The sequence below is a fragment of the Grampus griseus genome (genome assembly GCF_964374135.1).
Source record: "Grampus griseus genome assembly, chromosome: 4".
Classification (NCBI taxonomy): Eukaryota; Metazoa; Chordata; class Mammalia; order Artiodactyla; family Delphinidae; genus Grampus; species Grampus griseus.
In genome coordinates, this window is record NC_138997.1 from 81,634,245 (window position 1) to 81,655,476 (window position 21,232).

The 21,232-nt window shown below is 48.3% G+C and overlaps 1 protein-coding gene across 5 annotated transcripts in view; it reads right to left on the reverse strand.

The window, feature by feature from the left end:
- Nucleotides 1-884: 884 nt before the first annotated feature.
- The window catches only part of TBC1D1 (TBC1 domain family member 1), a 231,486-nt gene continuing 211,138 nt past the window's right edge, over nt 885-21,232 (reverse strand). For all 5 annotated transcript variants that reach the window (XM_082653232.1, XM_082653233.1, XM_082653231.1 and 2 more), the window contains 3 exons: nt 13,758-13,927; nt 6,355-6,528; nt 885-2,705 (listed from right to left, as the gene is read on the reverse strand). In XM_082653232.1, coding sequence (XP_082509358.1) covers nt 2,505-2,705; nt 6,355-6,528; nt 13,758-13,927 — 545 coding nt within the window. In that variant the 3' untranslated portion in view covers nt 885-2,504. The remainder of the gene's footprint in view (nt 2,706-6,354; nt 6,529-13,757; nt 13,928-21,232) is intronic.

The following is a 21,232-nucleotide window of genomic DNA, read 5'->3' on the forward strand; positions in this document are numbered from 1 at the left end:
ACTACATGGCGGCTGCAGCTGCCTAGGGCCCCGCGTGCCCCCCGCCCCGGCCCGCGTCAGCATCTGTGTGTGTTCCGCCGCTCAGATGGGCCCCCTGGGGACTCCTCTTGGTCTGCACACCTCCTCCTGCACCCTCCCCTCTGCAGCTCCTCACACAGTGGTGTCTGCTCTCATTCCTGAAACAGCTCCTGCATCCCATAGCCCTCAGAGCAACTCTTCTCCCCAGATTCCCCAATCAAAACAAACACAAATCCCCAAATGGACACTGTTGTTCTATCTATGTGTAACTCCTCAGAGGGCCCCAAACCGAGTGTTCTGCATAGAAGCTGTTTTTCTATGTGTTCTGTGTCACAGTGTGCTTCCCAGGGGCTCAATGTCTTTGTCTAAGAGGGTATAAATTGTACCAAAAGACAGACAACCTCGAAGTGCACACACACGTGTGCATACGGTTGTGTGCTGGGAGGAAAACATAATAGGAAACTTTCTTAGTTTAAAACCTTGCCTCTGCGAATCCTCAGGCAGTGATGTGAACTGAGACTCTGTCCCCAGCCAGCTGAGGCACAGGCGGACTGTCCAACCTGTAATCACAGGCCTGTGTCCCCCGTCCTCTCCGCCCAGCGCGAACTCACAACAGTGCCCACTGGCACACACCACGGATGTGGCTGGTCTCAGCAGCCCTACTACGCACACCCGCGCAGAGGTGTTGCACTTGGGTAGCAATACTGGGTATGCAAGACGCCAATCCCTCAGAGATCTCACTGCTGGTTAGGCAACATTCATACTCTGACCCACAGGCGTTCACCGGGCAGTCCTTCACTCCTGGGCTGAAAAGCAGAAACCCAACGTTTAAAAAAAAGAAAAAGAACACCGTAAAAGTGCGGGCATGAATTATCTGTTTTATTGCTTTTTATTTAATGCAGAGTCGATATTTTTGAGTAATGGTAATAAGATGCCAAATTGAACATTATTGAACATTTAAACAGTAAAGTATATGGAAAGAAGCCCTCAAATGTTAACTCCTTTAAGTTGTAGCTGGTGGAACAACACAGGATAAAGGCTACTGGGCTTGTCATCATGGTTTATGACATGGGGAACAGCAAAGAGTCCCCACTGTCAACCGTTTAGGCACCAGCGGCAGCACGTGTGCCTCCCTTGGAAATGTCTTGGGAGATCTAGAAAGATTCCAGATATGAAAGCCCTTCCTCACCCCTCAGGCTTGAAAGAGACGCCCACCATGGAGGGTGTGTCGAAAAACTCCTGTGGAATAGAAGTAGTTAGAAGATACAGTAAAGAAATGGTTCTGCTGTCCTGGAAGTGAACTTGCCTCCACGGCTCCTCTCTAACCCACCACCCGCTCCAGGAGATCATGGGGAAGAGCCTCACATGGCGACCAGATGACACCAGGGCCACTGAGAGCAGCCTTTTGCTGGCTGAAGGCACCGGGTCCTCATCATCCTGAGGGAGGGGGTCGCTGGGTTGTGAGTTACATTCAAAACGCACATCCCACCACAAAAACTGCTCTCAGCTGCCGTACAGTTGATGCAATTTCAGGCCGGAAGTCTGAAGACTTTGAAAGCCCCAGAATGTCTGGGACCCCTGGAAGTCCTGACATGCAGGGCGACTTCCGCAAGGAATCCGATTCCCAAGGGGTGGAGACTCAAAGGGACACACGGCTGCATTACATCACACGACAGCAAAAATGAATACACGATTCTGAAATATGGATGTGAAACACCACAACAAAGTAAACCTCTCAGACTCTACAACTGCAGGTCGCACGCTAGCAATACCTGGCAGAGTCTAAAAATTGGTGATTTTCCCATGAAACGTTTATCTACAATGACTGTGATCAATACTTAAGGGCTAAGCAAAAAGTATATGAAAACTATTCTTCTTAAAAGACAAACTTCATTAAATACCAAGCACAGTGATCAAATATAAGATGTCAAGTTTTAAATAAATCGCTTCCGATTTTTCCCAGTGGTAATCGGGGCTTCCACAACAAGAATGGTCACGGGCCAACCGCACCCCTGCTGGTGACACTGAAGGTGTAAGTCACACAAACCTCCTTGGAAGAACGAAGGGCCACATGTTGGCCAGAGGAATCATCACCTCCAGCCTCGCCGGCTTCTGAAATCCCACAGTATTATGAATGCCCTTTACAGACACAGTGATACTGAAGAAGGAAACGATAAAGAAACACAAAAGTGCTTTATTTCAAGTCCATGCCATCTAAATCTACTGAGTACAGTAACCGGGACCGGAGAGGGGACGTATTAGAACCTAAACAACGACAACACCACCAGGACGTTCGCCCCCTGCACTGCGAATCTTAGTTCAGAAGAATCCGCGCGCTGGCAAGCCAGTCTCCTCCCTGAGAAGCACGCTTCACGCTCCGTTCTCCCTCCGGCATCTTCATCTCTCTCAGTTAAGGCCTGGACAGTGTCAGGGCGGTGGTGACCCGGTTCTGGAGCTGCGCTCTGGCGGGGGCTGGGCTCCGGCCGTCAGTGGCCCGCAGGCTCGGGTGGTACGGGGTCAGGCTCTGGGCCGCCCAGCTCTGCCGTCTGCCCCTGGAGCCGCTCCACCGTCTGCAGCAGGGCTGACCTCTCCAGCTCCAAGGCCAGGGTCGCTTGCTTCAGCTTGCTTTCACTGGTCAGGAGCTTCTCAATGGTGGCTTCCAGGCTCTGGATCCTCCCATTAGCCACCTAGAGAATAAAAGAAATGAGAATGGAACTGCCCGGGGAGAACATGGGAGATCCACTCTGCACTCCACTGTCCATTCTCGAAGGCACTCTGGAGCCCTGTTCTGGCAGAGACGCATCTCTCCACGTTTACTCTCAGTTCTGGCCACAGCGGAAGACTCCTCGCAGGTGGGCTGGGCCGCCCCGAGATCCTCCAGCACCCTCTTCCCCTGCCGTGGCTACTCTGGAAGCCGCCTGTGGAGATGGCGGCTTCCCAGTGCAGAGGGAGCCCGATTCCCGAGTCACCCGCTACAGGAGGACAGCTGTGAAACGGCCCGAGAACGCTTCGCGGAGACAAGGCGGAGGGTCTGCGGTGCTGCTGGGGTCCGGAGCGTTGTCACTGCAGCACGGTCCGGCCCACTTTGACAAATACACGTATGTACAGGTACAAACTGATTTCAGACAGACCATCAAAATGGTTTCTATGTGAAGGCCCACGTAGCAACAGCTCTCTACTCTGAACCTTTAATATTCCCTACAGTAACAAGGACGGGCATTTCCCCGGGAACGTGTGTGGAGCGCTCAGGGTGGCCGAGCTCTGCTAAGAGGGTCACGTGCGTGGCCTCACTGGCCACAGACGCCAGCAGTGTCCCCACTCCCACCCGTCCGCATCCTCAGCACACAATCAGTGTCAGGCCGACCTTCTAGGTGCTTCTCTCTTGCAACGGACCCTCCTCTTCTCTCTAGTCCCCTCGGGCTGGCTTCCCAGGCAACCAGTGAGTTGGCCCCAGTGAAGCGGAGGAGTTTCCTGAGAAAAGCAGCCTCCTACGTTGCTGTCCCCGGGCCTCCTGGCCGATTCCAGCTCTCCGCTGCATTCTCGGGTGCTCGGGCCCGGGGTCAGTAAGGCATTGCACTGGCTCGCTCATCTGACCGGCCGTCTACGTGTCCCCGTAGGTTTTAGGTGGGAACAACAGTACATATTTTTTCCCTCGTTTTCAAAACAAGGGAAACAGCTTCTTGAACAAGACAACACTTGTGCGAGACAGACAATTCTATGACTCAAAGCCTAGGTCTGGCTGTGACACTGGAACACTCTAAACAGAAAGGACTGAGATCCTAAGTTTGCCGGCTTACCGGGCAGGGGGCGGTCACGCTGGGTGGGTATGTCCAAGCAGTCCTCTCCGACCCTCACGCTCCTCCCCACGGTCAAGGTCTGGGACGGGCCCCACCTCATCCCCTCCAGGGACCACTCCTTCTGAAGGCCACAGCACTCCCAGGGGCACCTCTCAGCTTAGCAGTGAGCTGATGTGCGTGGTCATTTACTGGCCAGCACGAACGTCAGGTCTCCTCCTCGGTGAGACTGAAGCTGTCTCACAGAAGAAAACATACCTCACCCTGCATGTGGGTCTGGCCTCCCAAAGCACCCGGCTCACGGGCACTCAATGACTGGTGGTGGATTATTCCAAAAAATGCACGTCCCTTAGCATTTGGCAACAGACATGTCTAAGCAATCGTCGTAAGTACGCTGCTGGACAGAAGAGCTAAGACAGTTTAGTCTCCAGCGGCTAGATGACATTCTTAAGTGTTTAACAAGAAAATAGATGGGGCTTTGGTATGTCCAACAACTGTATGAATGGAACAAAGCCAGGAAACAGGTCAATTTTGATACTTGGGCAAAAAAGCAAAGATTTATGTTGGAAAATTAAGTATTGCATTGAACAGCTATCCCTGGACTCTGAAAACTATTTTAAAAAAAAAGAAAAAAGGGAAAAGAGGTGTGAGTCTCACAGAACTCATGTGGTCTGGCTGAAAGTAACTCCACGTGACTCAGAGGGTAATGAGAGAACTACATGCAGGCACCCACAAACGGACACACCACAATCCCTAGCCCAACTCTTTGAGAGCTGCAGTGTCTTACAAATGTTGGTGGCCTCTGGCACCCAGCACAGCTGGAACCGGCATAAGCTCTAGTCTTGAATGATACGTCCAGAAACACAGAGCCACGCGGTCAAGAGAAAGATCATTCCAAGGAGGACATCTGTTGTTACCAATTACCTCTTGATGCGTTTCTTGAGGACGGAGATGTCTGAGCAGCTTTTCACAACTCCCTCTCTTCACAAAAAGGGTACAGTATCACAGGAGCAGTGCAAAATTACTTCCCCTCTTCATCACAAAAAACCCACATGGCATCAGCCTAATAAAATGAACCTTTTATTTGAGCAGTATCCTAACGAGACACATGCTTCAACTTCAGATCTGGGCTTTGTTAGAAATGTTTCCATCCTGTCGTACTTCAGGGACCTACTGTTTGTTTGGAAGGCATTTAAAATTACCACCTACACTGCAGACCCTTACATGCAAGATAAGGCTCTCCGTTCCCCGGCACCTCCCCTTCAGGTTACAGCTAAGACACCCTGCAGAAATCGTACTCAGGCATACTTTCAAGTTAGGACAGCTCAATCTTAGAGGAAAAAAGAGCTAACTTTCGGAATGTGACTGGTAGGCCTGGGTAAGGATAGACTTTTCTTTGTTCCTCTACAGCAAATATCTACTAGGTTTCTACTGGGGTAAAAATCCCTGCTGGGGGGAATACATTTTAGACAGGGGTTGATTTATTAAGCTCCAAATGCTGGCCTTTCTCCCATCACTGCCAAGCTTGTGTCTGCAAAGCAGCAACTTTCTATAGAGAAAACTAAGAGGCTTAGATCAGGATGGAAAGCTTATTCTCAGGACAGACCAGGAATACCACAGAATACATATTTTGGAAAAAATATAAAGTTTTCTCCACAGCAAGCTCAAAAATAATTTTTTAAAACACCCCCTTCCCCCCCTCCACACACAATTCGTTAACAATGACAGCTTTACCACCCATATTGACATTTAAAAAGCAGACTGTATGGTTAGTTTATTCTATCTGATTGTTAGAGGAGTGCTACCCCCTACCCCAACAAAAAGGCATCTTTTTGTCCCTGTCGCACAGATGAGGGAATCAGAGCAGAGCAGGTGACAGTATAGGTGACACTGGACCTAGCAAGATCTGGGTCTCTGGACTGCGCCTCTGTGCTAGCTCCATCTCTCCCTCCTGCACGCACGTCTGGGTTTGCCTTTCTACTTACTGTATGTCCTCATCCGCATTTATCCATGGTAAGACGGAAGCTTCCAGAGGGGAGAACTGTGTCCCTTCATGAACTGAATTTTTGCATTGGCACCAGGGACTCACAAATCCTGATCACAGGCTCTGGTTTACTCTGTTAGGGAGATCCTGTGGCCCTTTCCTCACTCGATATCACTCCGAGGACCTAGCTGTCTTCGCTCCTGAAAGCTCATGCCTTTGATTGTCTTGTCATGACTCAAAGCGCAATCGCTGGCTATTCGGCTAATAGTGCGACGGCACCCTGAACCCAAGTTCAGCTCTGGGTCTGTCTCCTGAAAGGGTTAAGTGCAGAAATAGCCTCTCAGAAAGTTCCAGGACAGTCTGACCTTAGCAAAGGATAATGTCTGCTTCCTAACAAAAAGGAACAATTCTCCTGGGCTACCTTTGATCCCAACTACAAACAACCAGAAGAGAAAGGGCCTGCGGCCATGGGAAAACCCAGCCCGCTGGTGCCTCTGGTGAGTTAATGAACTACCATACACTCAAGGTTCGGGAGGCTACCTTGTAAATATGCCCTACCTGCAGTTGTTCAAGGAGGTCAAGGTTCTGTTTGCGTAAGCTGCTGTTGGTTTTCTCTAATCTGTCCATTCTTTGGTTGTCACTGAGAGGAGAGGGATCGATAAGTTCTTCCTGAAGCACGTGGTACTCAACTTCATAAGCTTGTAACTGTTTAGAGATGTCCATCACAAACACCTGTGACACACAGAAAAGTCATCAGGCACGGAAAATGAGAAAAATCACACACACACACACACACACACACACGACCATGTCAACGGGTGTCCACGAAGCACCTGCTCTGTGACTGATACTATCAGTGATAAACAAGGAAAACTCTCTGCACTGAGAAGGGAATAATTTTACTTGGGAAGAGAGGATTTAAGAAGCATTTAAGGGACTTCCCTGGTGGTCCAGTGGTAAACAATCTGCCTTACAATGCAGGGGATGTGGGTCTGATCCCTGGTTGGGGAAATAAGGTCCCACAGCCACGGGGCAACTAAGCCCGCCCACCTCAACTACTGAGCTGGCACGGCTCAACTAGGGAGGCTGTGTGACGCAAACTACAGAAGCCCACGCGCTCTGGAGTCCATGCGCCACAACTAGAGAGAGAAAACCCGCACGCCACAGCTAGAGAGAAGCCCACGCACCACAATGAAGAGCCCATGCGCCACAATGAAAGATCCCGTGTGCCACAACAAAGATCTCGTGTGCCACAACCAAGACCCAATGCAGCCAAAAATAAATTAAATAAATAATATAATAAATTAAAAAAAAGAAGCATTTGGAAATAAACCAAAGGTAACAGCAAGTGTAGGTCTCTGACACTCATTTTTCAAAAGCCAAAACCTTCTTTTTTAAAATGCTTATATGAGTTTATTTTTACTTCTTATTTCAGTACTTAGATCATTTTTCTCTGAAAATTCTATTAGATTAGATTCACAACTATGGGTCAAAGAGAGAATAAAACAAAACAGAAGAATCACAACCCCATTTGCTCAGTCACCAGGTCAAAGTTTAATGATAGTTCAGTTGGATTTTCAGAGTTACAAGAACAGCTAAGTATGGAACTGTTTACTAAAAAACCCTATTCTGCACACAAAATATGCAGAAATGAGCCAAAACCCAAATGTCACCCACATAGATGAGTGAATACAAAACAATGCCTGAGTTGCCTTCCTTTCCATAATAGTAACAGTCATGAAAAAAAAAACCACTCGTGTATATGAGTGAATACAAAACAATGCCTGAGCTGCCTTCCTTTCCATAATAGTAACAGTCATGAAAAAAAAACCACTCGTGTGAAAAACAACCCCAAAGCGCAGAAGTGAGTGAGCTGTTCATATCTGTACTTTCTCTTGATGAGTGAAGTGAGCTGGATGGAAGCTGGGACGATGAGGGTCAGAAGACAGAGGCTGCTGCTGCCCCAGGCGTGAAGCCCCAGGCGTGACGTCCCAGTGTGGATCTGAGAATTCAGTCACCACATTAAAAAAGCCAGATCAGAACACACATCTAAAGAATGAAATGAGTCTTTATAAGAGCAGAAACTAACTCTTCACAGCATCTCCTTAAGAAAGAAATTCCAACACAGTTAAAATCAATGAAAAACTCACTGCCCTTGATGGTACCCTGTTAGCATTCAAACACGAATGAGTCCCATCTTTCCTGAAATCAATTTTCAAAAACCATGTTTACTTTCTCACCATTCCCAGAAATCTTACTTTCTCTTCCCATCTTATTTTCTCTTCCCATCTTATTTTCTCTTCCCATCTTATTTTCTCTTCCTTGAGATTAATTTTTCAGCTTCCTGGTTTTCAATTTAATTCAATGGCTAATACTAATTAGGCACAAAAGTCACTATAGGCCAAAAAAGTAATACACATTGTATTTGTGACGCGCGTGCGTGTTTGTGTGTGCAGTTGACTGCGTTGATCTGATTCTCTGCTGTCCCTCAGAGCGACCGTGAGCTGGCAGGGATTATCATCTCTATTCTACAGTCAAGAAAACTGACTCAGAAGCTTTCAGTCAGCCCTTGAATGGGGGCTCGGCTGGCGACTCCCTGAATGACCCTGAGGCCTTTCCTGGCCTCAATTCCTGGCCTCCACAACATGGAGGTGGTAACACCTACCTGACAGCATAGCTGTGGGGAATCACGAGACACAGGCCCGGCAAGCTGAGTTGGTGCCCTAACTTAGCTAAGGGATCTGCTTCCACACAGCTGTCACAAAACCCCTCCCATCCAACCTTGTGCTGCAGCAAAATGACAAAGGATGTCACACCATGGAACTTCTGAACAGCTCAGAGTAAAGACCACACACATTAAAACCGAGATTGCTGTGGCATTAGTGTGTAATTATAAACACGGTGCGGGATAAATGTCACACACATTTTTTCTTCCACAGAGGTTTTTAAATGAGCTCCTAACCTGGAAAACCTGGGGACAAAACCTCTGGCCTTTGATCCAGATTGATGAGCGGTATGGTTAATGGCTCTCAACCGTGCACAGAGCGGAGTGCTCTCGGAGGCCTACGTTAATCCCCAGGAACCATCCTGGGTCACAATCATCTCTGCTTAACTGCATCATTACCCTCCTGGCTGCCAAAACACACACACAGCCCTTGCAGTCGTGCCTGGGAATTTATTCCCGACCATGGCAGCATATGGCTGGCGGTGACAGGAGCACCCTGGTTCTCAAATGACGCTTTCTCACGTTGCTGTATATTCTTCATAACCATAATTATACATGGCTTCGTGGTATTCTACCAACTCGACGTATCAATAACCATGTTAATCCGGTCATCAAATGCTGGATATCCAGTTACTTGTAAGTTTTTGTTATAAACAACTTTAAACATCCTCATATGTACGGCTTTTCCCATATTTTGGATTATTTCCTAAGCATACATTCCAAGAAATGGGATTACTGAGTCAAAGGGTACAAATATTTTACTGGCTCGTGATACATATTGCCAAATTGCTTCCCAAACGGGAATAATCCACATACAATGCCATTAGCAACGTAAGAATGTGCCTGATACAGTATACCTTTGGCACTGGGCATTGGGATTAAAATGTTTCATTTTGTTATTCTAGGAAGGTAAAGCATTATATGTTATTTAAATTTAAATTATGCACGAAGCTAAATATTTTCCCAGATATCTGCTTGCTAGACGAGTCTCCTCCTTTAGAGAATTCGTTTCTGTTCTTGGCGCGCCTGCTCTTGGAGACTTGTGTTTCTCTTTGCTGTCTGTGGACACTCTGTAATGAAGCCATCAACCCTGATGGCTGCAGAACTAGTCACATACTTTCCACCCTCCCCACCCCCAGACCCGTCCCCCCAGCCTGGTGGTCTCAGTGGCATACCAAGAGCTGGATGGGGGAGCCTCTGCCTGGGTATCAAAAATAAGGGGGTGCAGTGTCTGTGGTGAATTTAAAAACAAAAATAAACCCAACTAAAAGTTGGTCTGCTTTTTATTATCACCACATGCAAGCAATTCTAAACAATGTCAGTAGTAAAGTACTCCTCCCTGCCGTACCCCACCCTCTTGGTACGGCACTGACTGGCCTTTTAAAAAACTAATTTTCAATAATGCAAGCTGCTCAAGCAGTAAGGGCTCCTCCCAAGGCAGAAGGGGCAGTCTCACCACTGTGGTTCTGAAGAGCATCTTTTGAACAAAGGAACGTTGTTAAGATTCTGGTTTCTCTCCTACAAGCTCAACTAGAACACAGACTTGTCTGGTGTGCTTACAATGAAGTCGCCCACAGCAGAGCTTTCCAACGTGCCCGTGTGTGTGTGTGTGTGTGTGTGTGTGTGTGTGTGTGTGTGTGTGTGTGTGTGTGTGTGTGTGTGTGTGTGTGTGTGTGTGTGTGTGTGTGTGTGTGTGTGTGTGTGCGCGCGTGCGCGCGCGCGCGCACATATCTCCTGGGCATCTTGCTGAAATGCAGATTCTGACTCAGCGGGTCTGGAGTGGGGGGCCCAGATTCTGCGTAAGTTCCTATGTGATGGTGCTGGTCTGGGACCGCACTTGGAGCAGGGCCCAAAGGACGCTGAAAATAGGCTATTTGCCCCGTCCTCCAAAGCCCCCCTTCACCTGCTCTCTCCTTACACTGACCTGAGGCTGCACAGGCACACGGCACTCGCTGTGATGAGACGACACCCCTGACCTCCCTCCTCTTCCTTTCTGTTTATTCCCAGGGCTTCCCCCTTCTTGTGAGGCGATTTTTACGGCTCACGTTCAACTGACAGTTAAGTCACGCTGAGGAGCTGCCACAGAGCCTCAGAGACCCTTGTCTCCACGCCCTGGACTCTGTCAACTCTGGGCCTGCCCCTCGGTGGCGGCTCCCAGCCTGGCTGCGCTGAGCGGGAGCTCCAGGGCCCTGTCCTTGGGGACTCTCCCCACCCTGGATGCAGACTGTGTCCCAGCGGCTCGAGCTGAGGCTTCCACGGAGACGGTATTTAATGAAATGGAGCCTGGCTATCACAGAGATCCAGCCCAGCTCCATCCTTCCACACACAGGACAGCAGCACGCAAAGAACGCAATGTCACTTCCACTCTGTGGGCTCTCCAAGGCTGCAGAGAAATCACGCTGCCCCTCAGGCCTCCCTGCTCTGAGTAGAACTTGAGACTAGAGCACCCTCTGCAGGGAGGGGATGGGAGGGGGCAGCGAGCAGGCAGAAAGCTTGACAGCCTGCAGAGGTCAAGTTCCAGATGGAACACGTTGGAGGGAAGGAGGGCGGAGAGCTGCCTGGCATTGAGTCTTGTTTCCCAGTGAGACCTGTGGCGGCAGGCTGAAAAACTGGACCTCAGATTCAGATGCTGTGTCCCTACTTCCAATCCCCGCACCTCCCGCCCCTCCACCCCGGGGAAAGCTGAACCGGCACCTAGAACTTCTCTCTTGCTCCCGTGCCTTTGCATGTACTATAATGGGGGGTTAGCTGACTACAGCCCGTGGACCAAGGCTGTCCCGCCACATGCTTTGCAAATAAAGCTTTACTGCAACACAGCCGCTTCATTCCGACAAATACTGGCTCTGGTGGCCTTCATGCTGCAGAGGCTGAGCTGACCTCACGTGACTTTACGGTCCACAAAGCCCGAAACACTTCCTCCCTGGCCCTCTGCAGAAAAGGCCCAGCTGAACTCAACTCCCTCAGCTCCCCGGTCCCCAATCCCCACTCACTGCTCACTCCCTGCACAGCCCGCTCCTGCAGCCCCTGCACAGCACCACTGGAGCTCCCACCACTCTTGCAGTTACTGGTTACACGCTCCTTTTCTACACAGGATGGGCTCTGGTGCCCCAGAGCACGTTACACTCTGGGCTCTGCCACCTTGTACAGGGTGCTGGGCGTTTACTCCCTCCGGGCCCCAGAGTTGTTAAGGAGCCAATGGAATAAAGCATGCCAAGTTCAAAACGGATGCCTCAAACAACTGAGGCACACACACAACTGTCCTCTCTCCACACTGTGTCCATTTCTATCCTCCCAACATTAAAGAGCACCTTCACACCCTCAGTAGGTATCCTTCACAGACGAGGGGAGGAAAAGGGGTTTTTTTTTTCTGGGGCTCCATACCCAGAGGGTAACCACATGGGTGAGGCTGCCTGCCTTCTAGCCAGGCCCCAGGCGGCAGGTCAGGGCGCTCACGGGCACAGACTTGGCTTTAGGGAACCAAGGCTCTTGCATTCTCCCCTGCAGCCAGAAAACATAGGTATGTGCAATGAAAGCTCTAAAAGGGAGGAAATGCGTGGAAATGTCGGAAAGTAAAGAATCAAAGGGTAGAGAATTCAGTCTTAATACACAGGTACAGTACAGAAAACCTCTGATTAAATGACACCCGCAGGCACTTGGTGGAGCTGAGTAGCTGCGAAAGCGTTTGAAGCGAGAGGGCCTGAGTCTGAAACCCTACTTTCCCACTTCTCGGTAGCATGACTGTGGGCCAGCTAATCAACCACTTTGAACCCTAGGTTGCTCGTGGGTTAAAACCACTTGTCCTCTCAGGAATTCAGTCATGACTGAATGAAACCATGTGTGCATATGCAGAGTCACAAAGAACCTGGCAAAAAGCAGGGCGTCAATAAGCCAGAGCTGTTCACACTGAGAGGAAGGCGCCAGGGAAGTAAAAGCCTCTCAATTAACTGAAGAAGAAAGTGCAGAGACGAAAAGAGCTGCTCCTTCACGTAGGCAAATGAAATGTGCAGAGACCCAAAGCGGCACCCAGGCGAAACCGTCTCCCTCTTCCAGCCCAGACTTGCCTCCTTTTCTGGGCTCAGCACCTAAAGAGGGGCAGCAAATGAACCACAAACTGCTGCAACTGGGTGCAACCCACCACTCTCAGACTACCAGAAACCCTCAGAAGAAGGATTTTTTAAAACACAGCTTTGGGCTTCCCTGGTGGCGCAGTGGTTGAGAGTCCGCCTGCCAAGGCAGGGGAAGATCCCACATGCCGCGGAGCGGCTGGGCCCGTGAGCCATGGCCGCTGAGCCTGCGCGTCCGGAGCTTGTGCTCCGCAACGGGAGAGGCCACAACGGTGAGAGGCCCGCGGACCGCAAAAAAAAAAAAAAAAAAGCTTTATTTCACTATTTGCTTTTACCCAATTGCTCTATGTTTTCATTACATTTGCAGGTGAGGTAAGTTCTAGGCTAATGAGAGGCCCCGACTGCTGAGTCTGTGGGATCTCTGCATTGGGCACCTTCTGGAGCACTCGCCATCCAGCCTCCGGACACTTCCAAGGGTGACCTCACCCCCCACCAGGCAGCTGAGTCCTGCATGGCCAGCAATCATTACTGGAAAATTCTTCCTGATACAGAGTCAAAATCTGCTCCCACTCCTAAGCCAGGCCACTAACAACTGGTCGAGCTGCAAGTCCAGGATCACCTCACCCTCAACCCCTAACATGTGAGAGAGTGATACATGCAGTGCAGTTCTACTGCATACAGAAATCAGAGGACTAGAACCACAGATGAATGCGGGACTGAACTCTATAAAACACACACACACGCTCTCCAGAACAAAGTTACAGAATATACACTCTTTATCACAACTTCATAGCAACAAGTTAAATTTTTAGAAAATTCCAGTTAATGCCATTTCAGCACAAAAATCAAAGCACTCATTTTACAAAAGCCTACGTTGAATAAAAATGTATGTATTTCAGAAGAACAAACGCCGAGGGGTGACAAACGCCTTTTAATTGTAAGAAACTACCGATAGTTTGTGCTGGTTATCACACCTACACACTCTCAGCACACGCAGACACACGTCTGATCACGGAACAGGCATTCGAGATGTGCCTCCCACGAGCTGAGCATTGCTGCTCAGGACACAAAGTGGTAGGAAACAGCTCCTTCTCAAAAAAAAAAAAAAGGAAATTCAGCTTCTGCATATCCAGAATCACTGGCACATTTGGAAGGTCCGGACTGAACCATACCTGACTGATGGTCTTTTCCATCTGCACCAAGCCCAGGTTGGGTAGCGTGCTTTTTATAAAGTCAACTATAGTTTCTAGGTTTTCATGTTGCAGAATCAAGGGCTTATGGCTTCCCAACAGACTTAAAGCCACTTTAAATATGACCTCTGATCCCTGAAGAAAGATCATATCTGGGAAAACACAGAAAAGCAGAAAGTTAAGCCGGACCAGATTCTGATGAAATGGCACTCTATTCCCCTTCACACACATTGAAGAGCAGGACTGTGGGAAATGCAACCCCAAATTATAAGATCCTGGTATTTCACACAGGGCTGTCAAGACAATATAGCAAATAATAAGTAAATATGTAAATATACATATATTATATATACTAAACTACTGCTAAAATTTTGTCACAGGTTCAGATAAATCTGTTTTTCACTCCAAAAATATATTAAATTCAAACATACCTCAAAAGTTGAAACTGTGAAAAAGAAAACTTTTCATTAGTCTATTTTTTCAGGAATTCTCTGGATTTCAAAGGAGTTATTACTAAAACATATATTTTTATACACAAAGATGTGTATAAATACTCTATCCTAATTTCTGCTGCTGTAAGTGAAGAAAATGCCTCTGTTTCCTCTGCTTTGAAATAAGGGGTTGAATTAAAAGATCTCTAAAAACTGTAAAAAGCCTGCACCATTGCAAAAGTACATTATTAAACACTTAACAAGTATACTGAATTTTAGCATAATAACGGAATAAAAAATTTTTTCCCTCTGAAGAATTCAAAGAACTCTATCAGGGTTATTTTCTAGTTCTTGCCATTTTTTCCCTTAGAATGGTTGGTGAATGTTAACAATCCCCACACCTGCGGTGCACAGGGAGAGGGAGAGCAAGTGGGCCCCCAGCCCAGCCCAGCCCAGCCCAGCCCAGCCCAGCCCAGCCCAGCCCTGGCTCCACCTTCCCCAGAGTTGAAGCCATTCAGAAAGAGACTCCAATGTCCTGGGGCTCAAGCACAGCCCTAATAACTAAATGTTGGGTGACTAAATTTGGGAAAGTTACCTAACAACTGGAATAATAATGTAAGAAGAAATGTAATTTTAAAAGATGGGAGCATTAATCTAATTAGAGGCAACTGTCAATATTCTCTTTTTTTTTTCTGGGGGTGCTGCAGGAGAATGGAAGGGACAAAGAAGCTGTACTTTCCATCAAGTCAAGGAGGACAGAAACAGGTGAGAGGGAGAATTCCCAGCCTGTGCCTCTCTGGGTGGTTTAGGGGGATGAGAAGTGAAAGCCATTAAGAAACAAGCCACTGAGCTCAGGCTGGACGTGTCCCAGGGTGGTTTGTGGATGGCATAAGGGAGACACCCAAGCACCGGCTGGCTGGGTCAGCCCCGGAGATGCTGCGAGACCATCACGTGAGCAGACCTGGCGCCCGGCTGGGTGCAGCCCTGCAGGCAGCTGCTCCCAGAGAGCCCAGGGCCACACTGCTCCCTCAACTTCACACTGCTCCTGGTTCAGGGCAGCTCCACGCAACTGAAAAGGACAGATGCTGCCTCCTCAAGTCTGGCTGTAGGGGCTGGTAAGATAAACTGGAGAACAGATCACATCTTTGAAATCTGAACTTCTTAGGGGGAGGAGTACATGTATCGAGGCAGTGCTATGGAAGAATAGTCCTGTGAAATGTCTGATTTAAAAAATATGCAGTCTACCCATGCAATTCACCACTACAGAAAACATAAAGATCTAAAATTGCGCTACAGGGGCTTCCCTGGTAGCGCAGTGGTTAAGAATCCGCCTGCCAATGCAGGCGACACGGGTTCGAGCCCTGGTCCGGGAAGATCCCACATGCCACAGAGCAACTAAGCCCGTGTGCCACAGCTACTGAGCCTGCGCTCTAGAGCCCACGAGCCACAACTACTGAAGCCCGCGCGCCTAGAGCCCGTGCTCCACAACAAGAGAAGGCACCGCAGTGAGAAGCCCGTGCACCGCAACGAAGAGTAGCCCCCACTCTCCGCAACTAGAGAAAAGCCCTTGCGCAGCAATGAAGACCCAACGCAGGCAAAAAAAAAATATTTTCAAATAAAATAAAATAAGATTGCGCTATAACTAAGACATATTTTTAAACAGAAATGACATTTCCAAAAACAAAGTAAATTTGAAGTTTCTTTGGTTTAGACAGTAAGACTTCCTTTCAATATATGAACATTTATAGCTGAATAAAAACTGAAGGCATCTATCAGAATCAATGTCAAGGCACTCTTTGCAGGGATCCTGGGGAGTGGACTGCACTACCAGACCCATGACGTGCTATATAGCTCAGAATCTTCAGTCTCTGGGGCAAGTACCTTAAATTTAGATATAGTCCCACAGCTAAGCCAGCTAAAATAAATAACAACTGGGGAACTTTTATGAGCACAATCAAATACACAATCCACATCAGCAGTCTTAAGATTAACAACGGTCTTCCAAGTTTTCTTCCTTTAGGATCTTGGTTTTTATAACAAATCCACTGACTAGTAGAGTGCTTCCTATGATTCTGAACTTTTCCAAACTGTAGGAAGAAAACAAAGGGAAACCTGGAGAGGTGATTTTTTTCTTTAACTCCTTTTTGGTTATCTTAAAACCAAAACAAAACAGAATACAAAAGGGAAGAAAATGCCCCAAGGAAAGGTGGCTGCCGAACCCAGCCTTAAAGAACCAACAGAAACTCCCCAGTCAAGAAGTCAGGGAGTAATACTCTGCGCAGAAGGAAAAAGAAGGTGGAAATGCGGAGGTGTGAAAGCACACAGCGTGTGCAGGAGCCCGCAAGAGTAGGTAAGGCAGGAGCCCTGGTCATGGGGCCAGGCCATTCTACCTTTACCAGCGAGCACACACCAGGGGCACAGAAGGCCTTCTCTTCCTCGTTCCTGAGTAGGTCAGCGTATTCCTTGGTTGGGAGATGATGCCAGTGAGACCCCGGTTATGGATCTGAGCCTTGCAAGGAAGGGCTAGTTAACTTTAGATGGAGAAAAGCCACCTTTTAAGAGCCACTGACAAGATCATGCTGATTCCCAGCAGCAGACGCCCCTGTGCATGCTGCCAGCGGCAAGATGCCTGACTCACCAGCACTCCTGGAGGCCCGCCCCAGGTGCCCATCCTTCTGACGACAAGCCGGCCAGTGGTCTGCACGAGTGAGGCTGAGAGAGCTCAGACCCAGAAGCTTCTGTTAGACTAAGGAGGCTTCAAATAAGGACTGCCTTTCGGGACATGACTGAGGAATGTGTCTGAAGGATTGAAGGAAGGACCCCTCAAAGCTTTGCTGAGAAGAAGGGGCTCCTACATTTATCTGACTACTACTATTTATCTACTATTTATCTGCCCTAAGGGGCAGCATCTGTATCCCTCAGAGACAATTAGCACACCTTTTTCTCCCTCTGCAAGTTTTAAAAATTAAGTAATTTTTAAATAATAGTAAAGAAAAAGGTTACCTATAAACCCACTGCCCCAACCCAATTACTGTCATTTTTGCCCATTTCCCAATCCCTATACATTTACATACTAGAATTAAAAAAAATTATTTTAAACAATAGTCTCCTTGGAAAAGTGAGTTGACTTCCCTCATTTGAAAATCACTGCACAAGGAAGTGAGCTGCTAAGTCTTTCAGCAGCGCGGCAGGAGCCCAGCTCACAACGCTGTGGCCGACTTTCCTTCTCTCCTTTTTTAAGCCCACCTAGAAACAGGCAAAGGGGTTCATCAGGCAGGCAGTAGAGGGAACCTTAAATTCAGCTGACTCCACCACTTTGCAAATTGTTTGCTGGGAACGCCACAAATAACTGCTTTGAAGACACTTCGGCAAGCCTGCTATCATGGTAACATGTATGGGAACTCTACCTGAAACTCCCCACGACATTAGAAGTGCCCCATTTTCCTATGGGGGGAAATGACCAAGGCAAAGCACACGGCCAGGAGGTGAACTTATCCTACATCCCTTTTCCAGCTACATTTGTCTCTGTCGCGGGCCAGCCCTCTCCTGAACTTTCTCTGGGAGGCTGCGGTCCTCCAGCTGTGATATCCCCACATTTCACCAGAACAGGCAGGAGAGAGATGAAGGATGCTGACAGCCTTGCGGTAAGATGACAGCGCAGACTGGGCAAAGACTCACTTCATTACCGCTGTATCGCGTTACCCGGAACAGCCCTTTTCCCTGGCCACCCAAACAGTCTTGTTTCCCCAGGCTAGTTTAGTCCTGAAGCCTCTCGGAACCCCTCCCCACATTACAGGTGGCTTCTGTGTTTGGCCAAACCCTGATCTTTAGATTCTACCTCCTCTCTCAGCTACTTGGCAGCCCCTCCTATAGAAAACGTCAGGAGCCTAATAACAGCACAGCCACCACCTCCAGCAGGAGCAAGGCAGGTCCTATTTTCCAGAGTTTCTTCCCCCAAAGGCAGACATCAGGAGGTGAACAGAACAAGCATCTCTCCCAGGACCCCTCTACACCCAGACCGGAAAAATACAGGAGGCAGCGATTTTACACTATGTGACACCTGACATCCAGAAGAGGTGGTTAATTACCATGTAAAGGTCGAGGCACGGGCATCACTGGCAGCTGTCCCTCCAAGTAGCGTATACTTAGTTCGAGGTAAGCTATTAATCTATATATGAGCTATGCTGACTGCGTTACTTACATATAAAATAGTGAATAGTTAACAGAAGTCCACCTGTTTTTAGGTTTGATCCAGGCCTAAGGGCCTATAATGAAATGGACCCCAGGCCAAAAAAGCCTACAGTATATGTATGAACGGCAGGCTTTGGGATTTAAAACGAAGCTACCCACCAATGCGGAGCTAAGTCACCGATGCTAAATACAGAAATGGTTTTTAAAAAAACCTATCTTTTCTATGGACCTTACCAATAAAATGGTTCACTTTTAACTACTGATAGATGGAATGACCTCACAACACAGCGCTGTCTTGAGTCCCCACTTCCTGCCTATAATCTCAGGAGCCCTGAGCCCTTAGCCAGCTAGACACGAACCCACCCAGTGCAGCGGGGGTCTGTGGGCTCCAGGACTCACAGAGACTGGCATCGTTATGCATAATGTACAAGAAACTCCAAGACCCACCTCTGACTACATAATATCGAGAAGAAGACCCTGCTTTCACTGGCTTCAGCTTTACTTACGACGTCATGAGGATGAGCTTCAGAGAGTTCTGAATATTCTGCAACACAAGCGCTGTCATTTCCAAAGCAGATTTTGTCTGTCTGATTGCTGTTAATGCCTCTTACCCACTTCTGCAGTGAGGAAAGAGCTCTTCCCCCAGAGCTTTACGGCCCTAGAGCCCAGAACTCTGGGCAGCAGCAGCTTCCGTGCCTGCAGCCGGGGCAGTGACACTCGGCGCTGACCCTTCGGCCCTTCCTGCTCAGCCCCCTCTGTAGAGTTTTCTTCACAAACAGTGTAATTCAATGCTTGAGCTGTTTTCAAACCATCTAATAACACTCCCTCCTCCCCCTTTCAATCTTCACTGCTCTCCATTACCCTTTCAAAAAAAACACAGTAAAGAATCAGGAGAAAAAGTGAAGCAAACTAATGATTTTCTTTTCATTTCCAGAGTAAGAAAAGTAAGAAACACAGAAATGTTTGGCAAGAAAGACTGAAGCCTACAGCTAAACATCTTGTAGTTTCTGTGACTCTTTTTTGGTAAACTAAGCAGGTAATTTTGAGGACTTTTTAAAAAAACTATGGTATAAAACCTTCATGAATCTCACTAATGATTTGTTTAACCAGGGAAAGAGTGTTTAGTATCAATTATTTTCAGTGCTTATTTTCTTTTTTTTAGGGACGGAAAATAAAAATCAATTTGGGGGGCTTCCCTGGTGGCGCAGTGGTTGAGAGCCCGCCTGCCGATGCAGGGGACGCGGGTTCGTGACCCGCTCTGGGAAGATCCCACATGCCGCGGAGCGGCTGGACCCATGAGCCATGGCCGCTGAGCCTGCGCGTCTGGAGCCTGTGCTCCACAACAGGAGAGGCCACAACAGTGAGAGGCCCGCGTATCGCAAAAAAAAAAAAAAAAAATCAATTTGGGGAGGTAGCTATGCAAAAATGGGGAGAGTAGTAAATATTTTAAGAACCTAGATTCTCCTAGTAAAGCCAAATGGTAAATTCCTTAAAAGTTCTTGTGGACAGAAGTAAATGATAATAAAAATCTAGTACTTTGGTGTGGGGGGAAGAGGAGGAGAGAAGACGACTCACTGCCCACTTAAAAAGCAAATTTTAGGCGGGCTTCCTAGGTGGCGTAGTGGTTGAGAATCCACCTGCTGATGCAGGGGACATGGGTTCGGGCCCTGGTCCGGGAAGATCCCACATGCCACGGAGCAACTAAGCCCGTGCACCACAACTGCTGAGCCTGCGCTCTAGAGCCTGCACGCCACAACTACTGAAGCCCACGCGCCTAGACCCTGTGCTCCGCAACAAGAGAAGCCACCGCAGTGAGAAGCCCGCGCACCACAACAAAGAGTAACCCCCGCTCACCACAACTAGAGAAAGCCCGCGCACAGCAGCAAAGACCCAATGCAGCCTAGAATAAATTTATTTTTTTAAAAAAAGCAAATTTTAGGATTTCTAGAATCTAGATATACAAGTGGTCTGCCCAAAGCTGCCTAAAGTGACTCTCTCTTTTGTGAACAATCCTTTTAAGATGGTCTCTAATTCTAAAAACGAATCTAAAGAAGTATAAGAATACAGGTTTTTAAGCTATCAAGTGACTCAACATAAATGGTACTTTAAAACCACTTGGTATGTGATGACAATCAATTTTTTAATAACCTCTTCCTCCACAGTAAAAAGATAAGAAGAACCTGAATTGTCAGAATTATTAGTTCATCCCGAAGCAGGGGAAGCACACTGTACAAGAGCTGACTGCTCACAGCATGTCACTCGGCTCCTATCCCTGCCAGGTCAAGGCAGCCTTTTACACTTTTTTAATTTTTAGTTTTTTAAATTGAAGTCTAATTGACAAGGCAGTTTTGAGACTTTGCACGTGAACATTCATTTAAAACTCTGACAGAGACAATCTTCTCGAAAAGTAAATCAAGTAAACGGGAGATGGTTTGAAATGTGACCCACCCTCAGTTACGGGGGCACAGCAGTGGGACGATGACGCGGGGGGCTTGTGAGGACGGACCGTGGGTCGGCGACACAGAGGTGCCTTCGAGAGCACGCCGGCAGAGGAAGCGAAGAGCCACAGGTAGGGGAAGCAGGGCGAGAGGAGAACATGCAGGCGAGACCCAGAAAGAGCAGTGGCCCGGGACTCCCGGGGGAGAAGTCTTAGGGAGCTCAGCGAGCAAGGCCCGGGCCACGGAGGTCGAGGGAGACGGCTCGGGAGAAACATCTCTGGGCCCCGCGCCAGGCTCCTCAGCCCAGCCGGCAGCAAGTCTGCTCCAGGGGGAGCCTGGGGGGAGGGAAGCGGATCTAAGCCCACAAGAAGGCATCGAGGGGAGGCCCTGACCATCA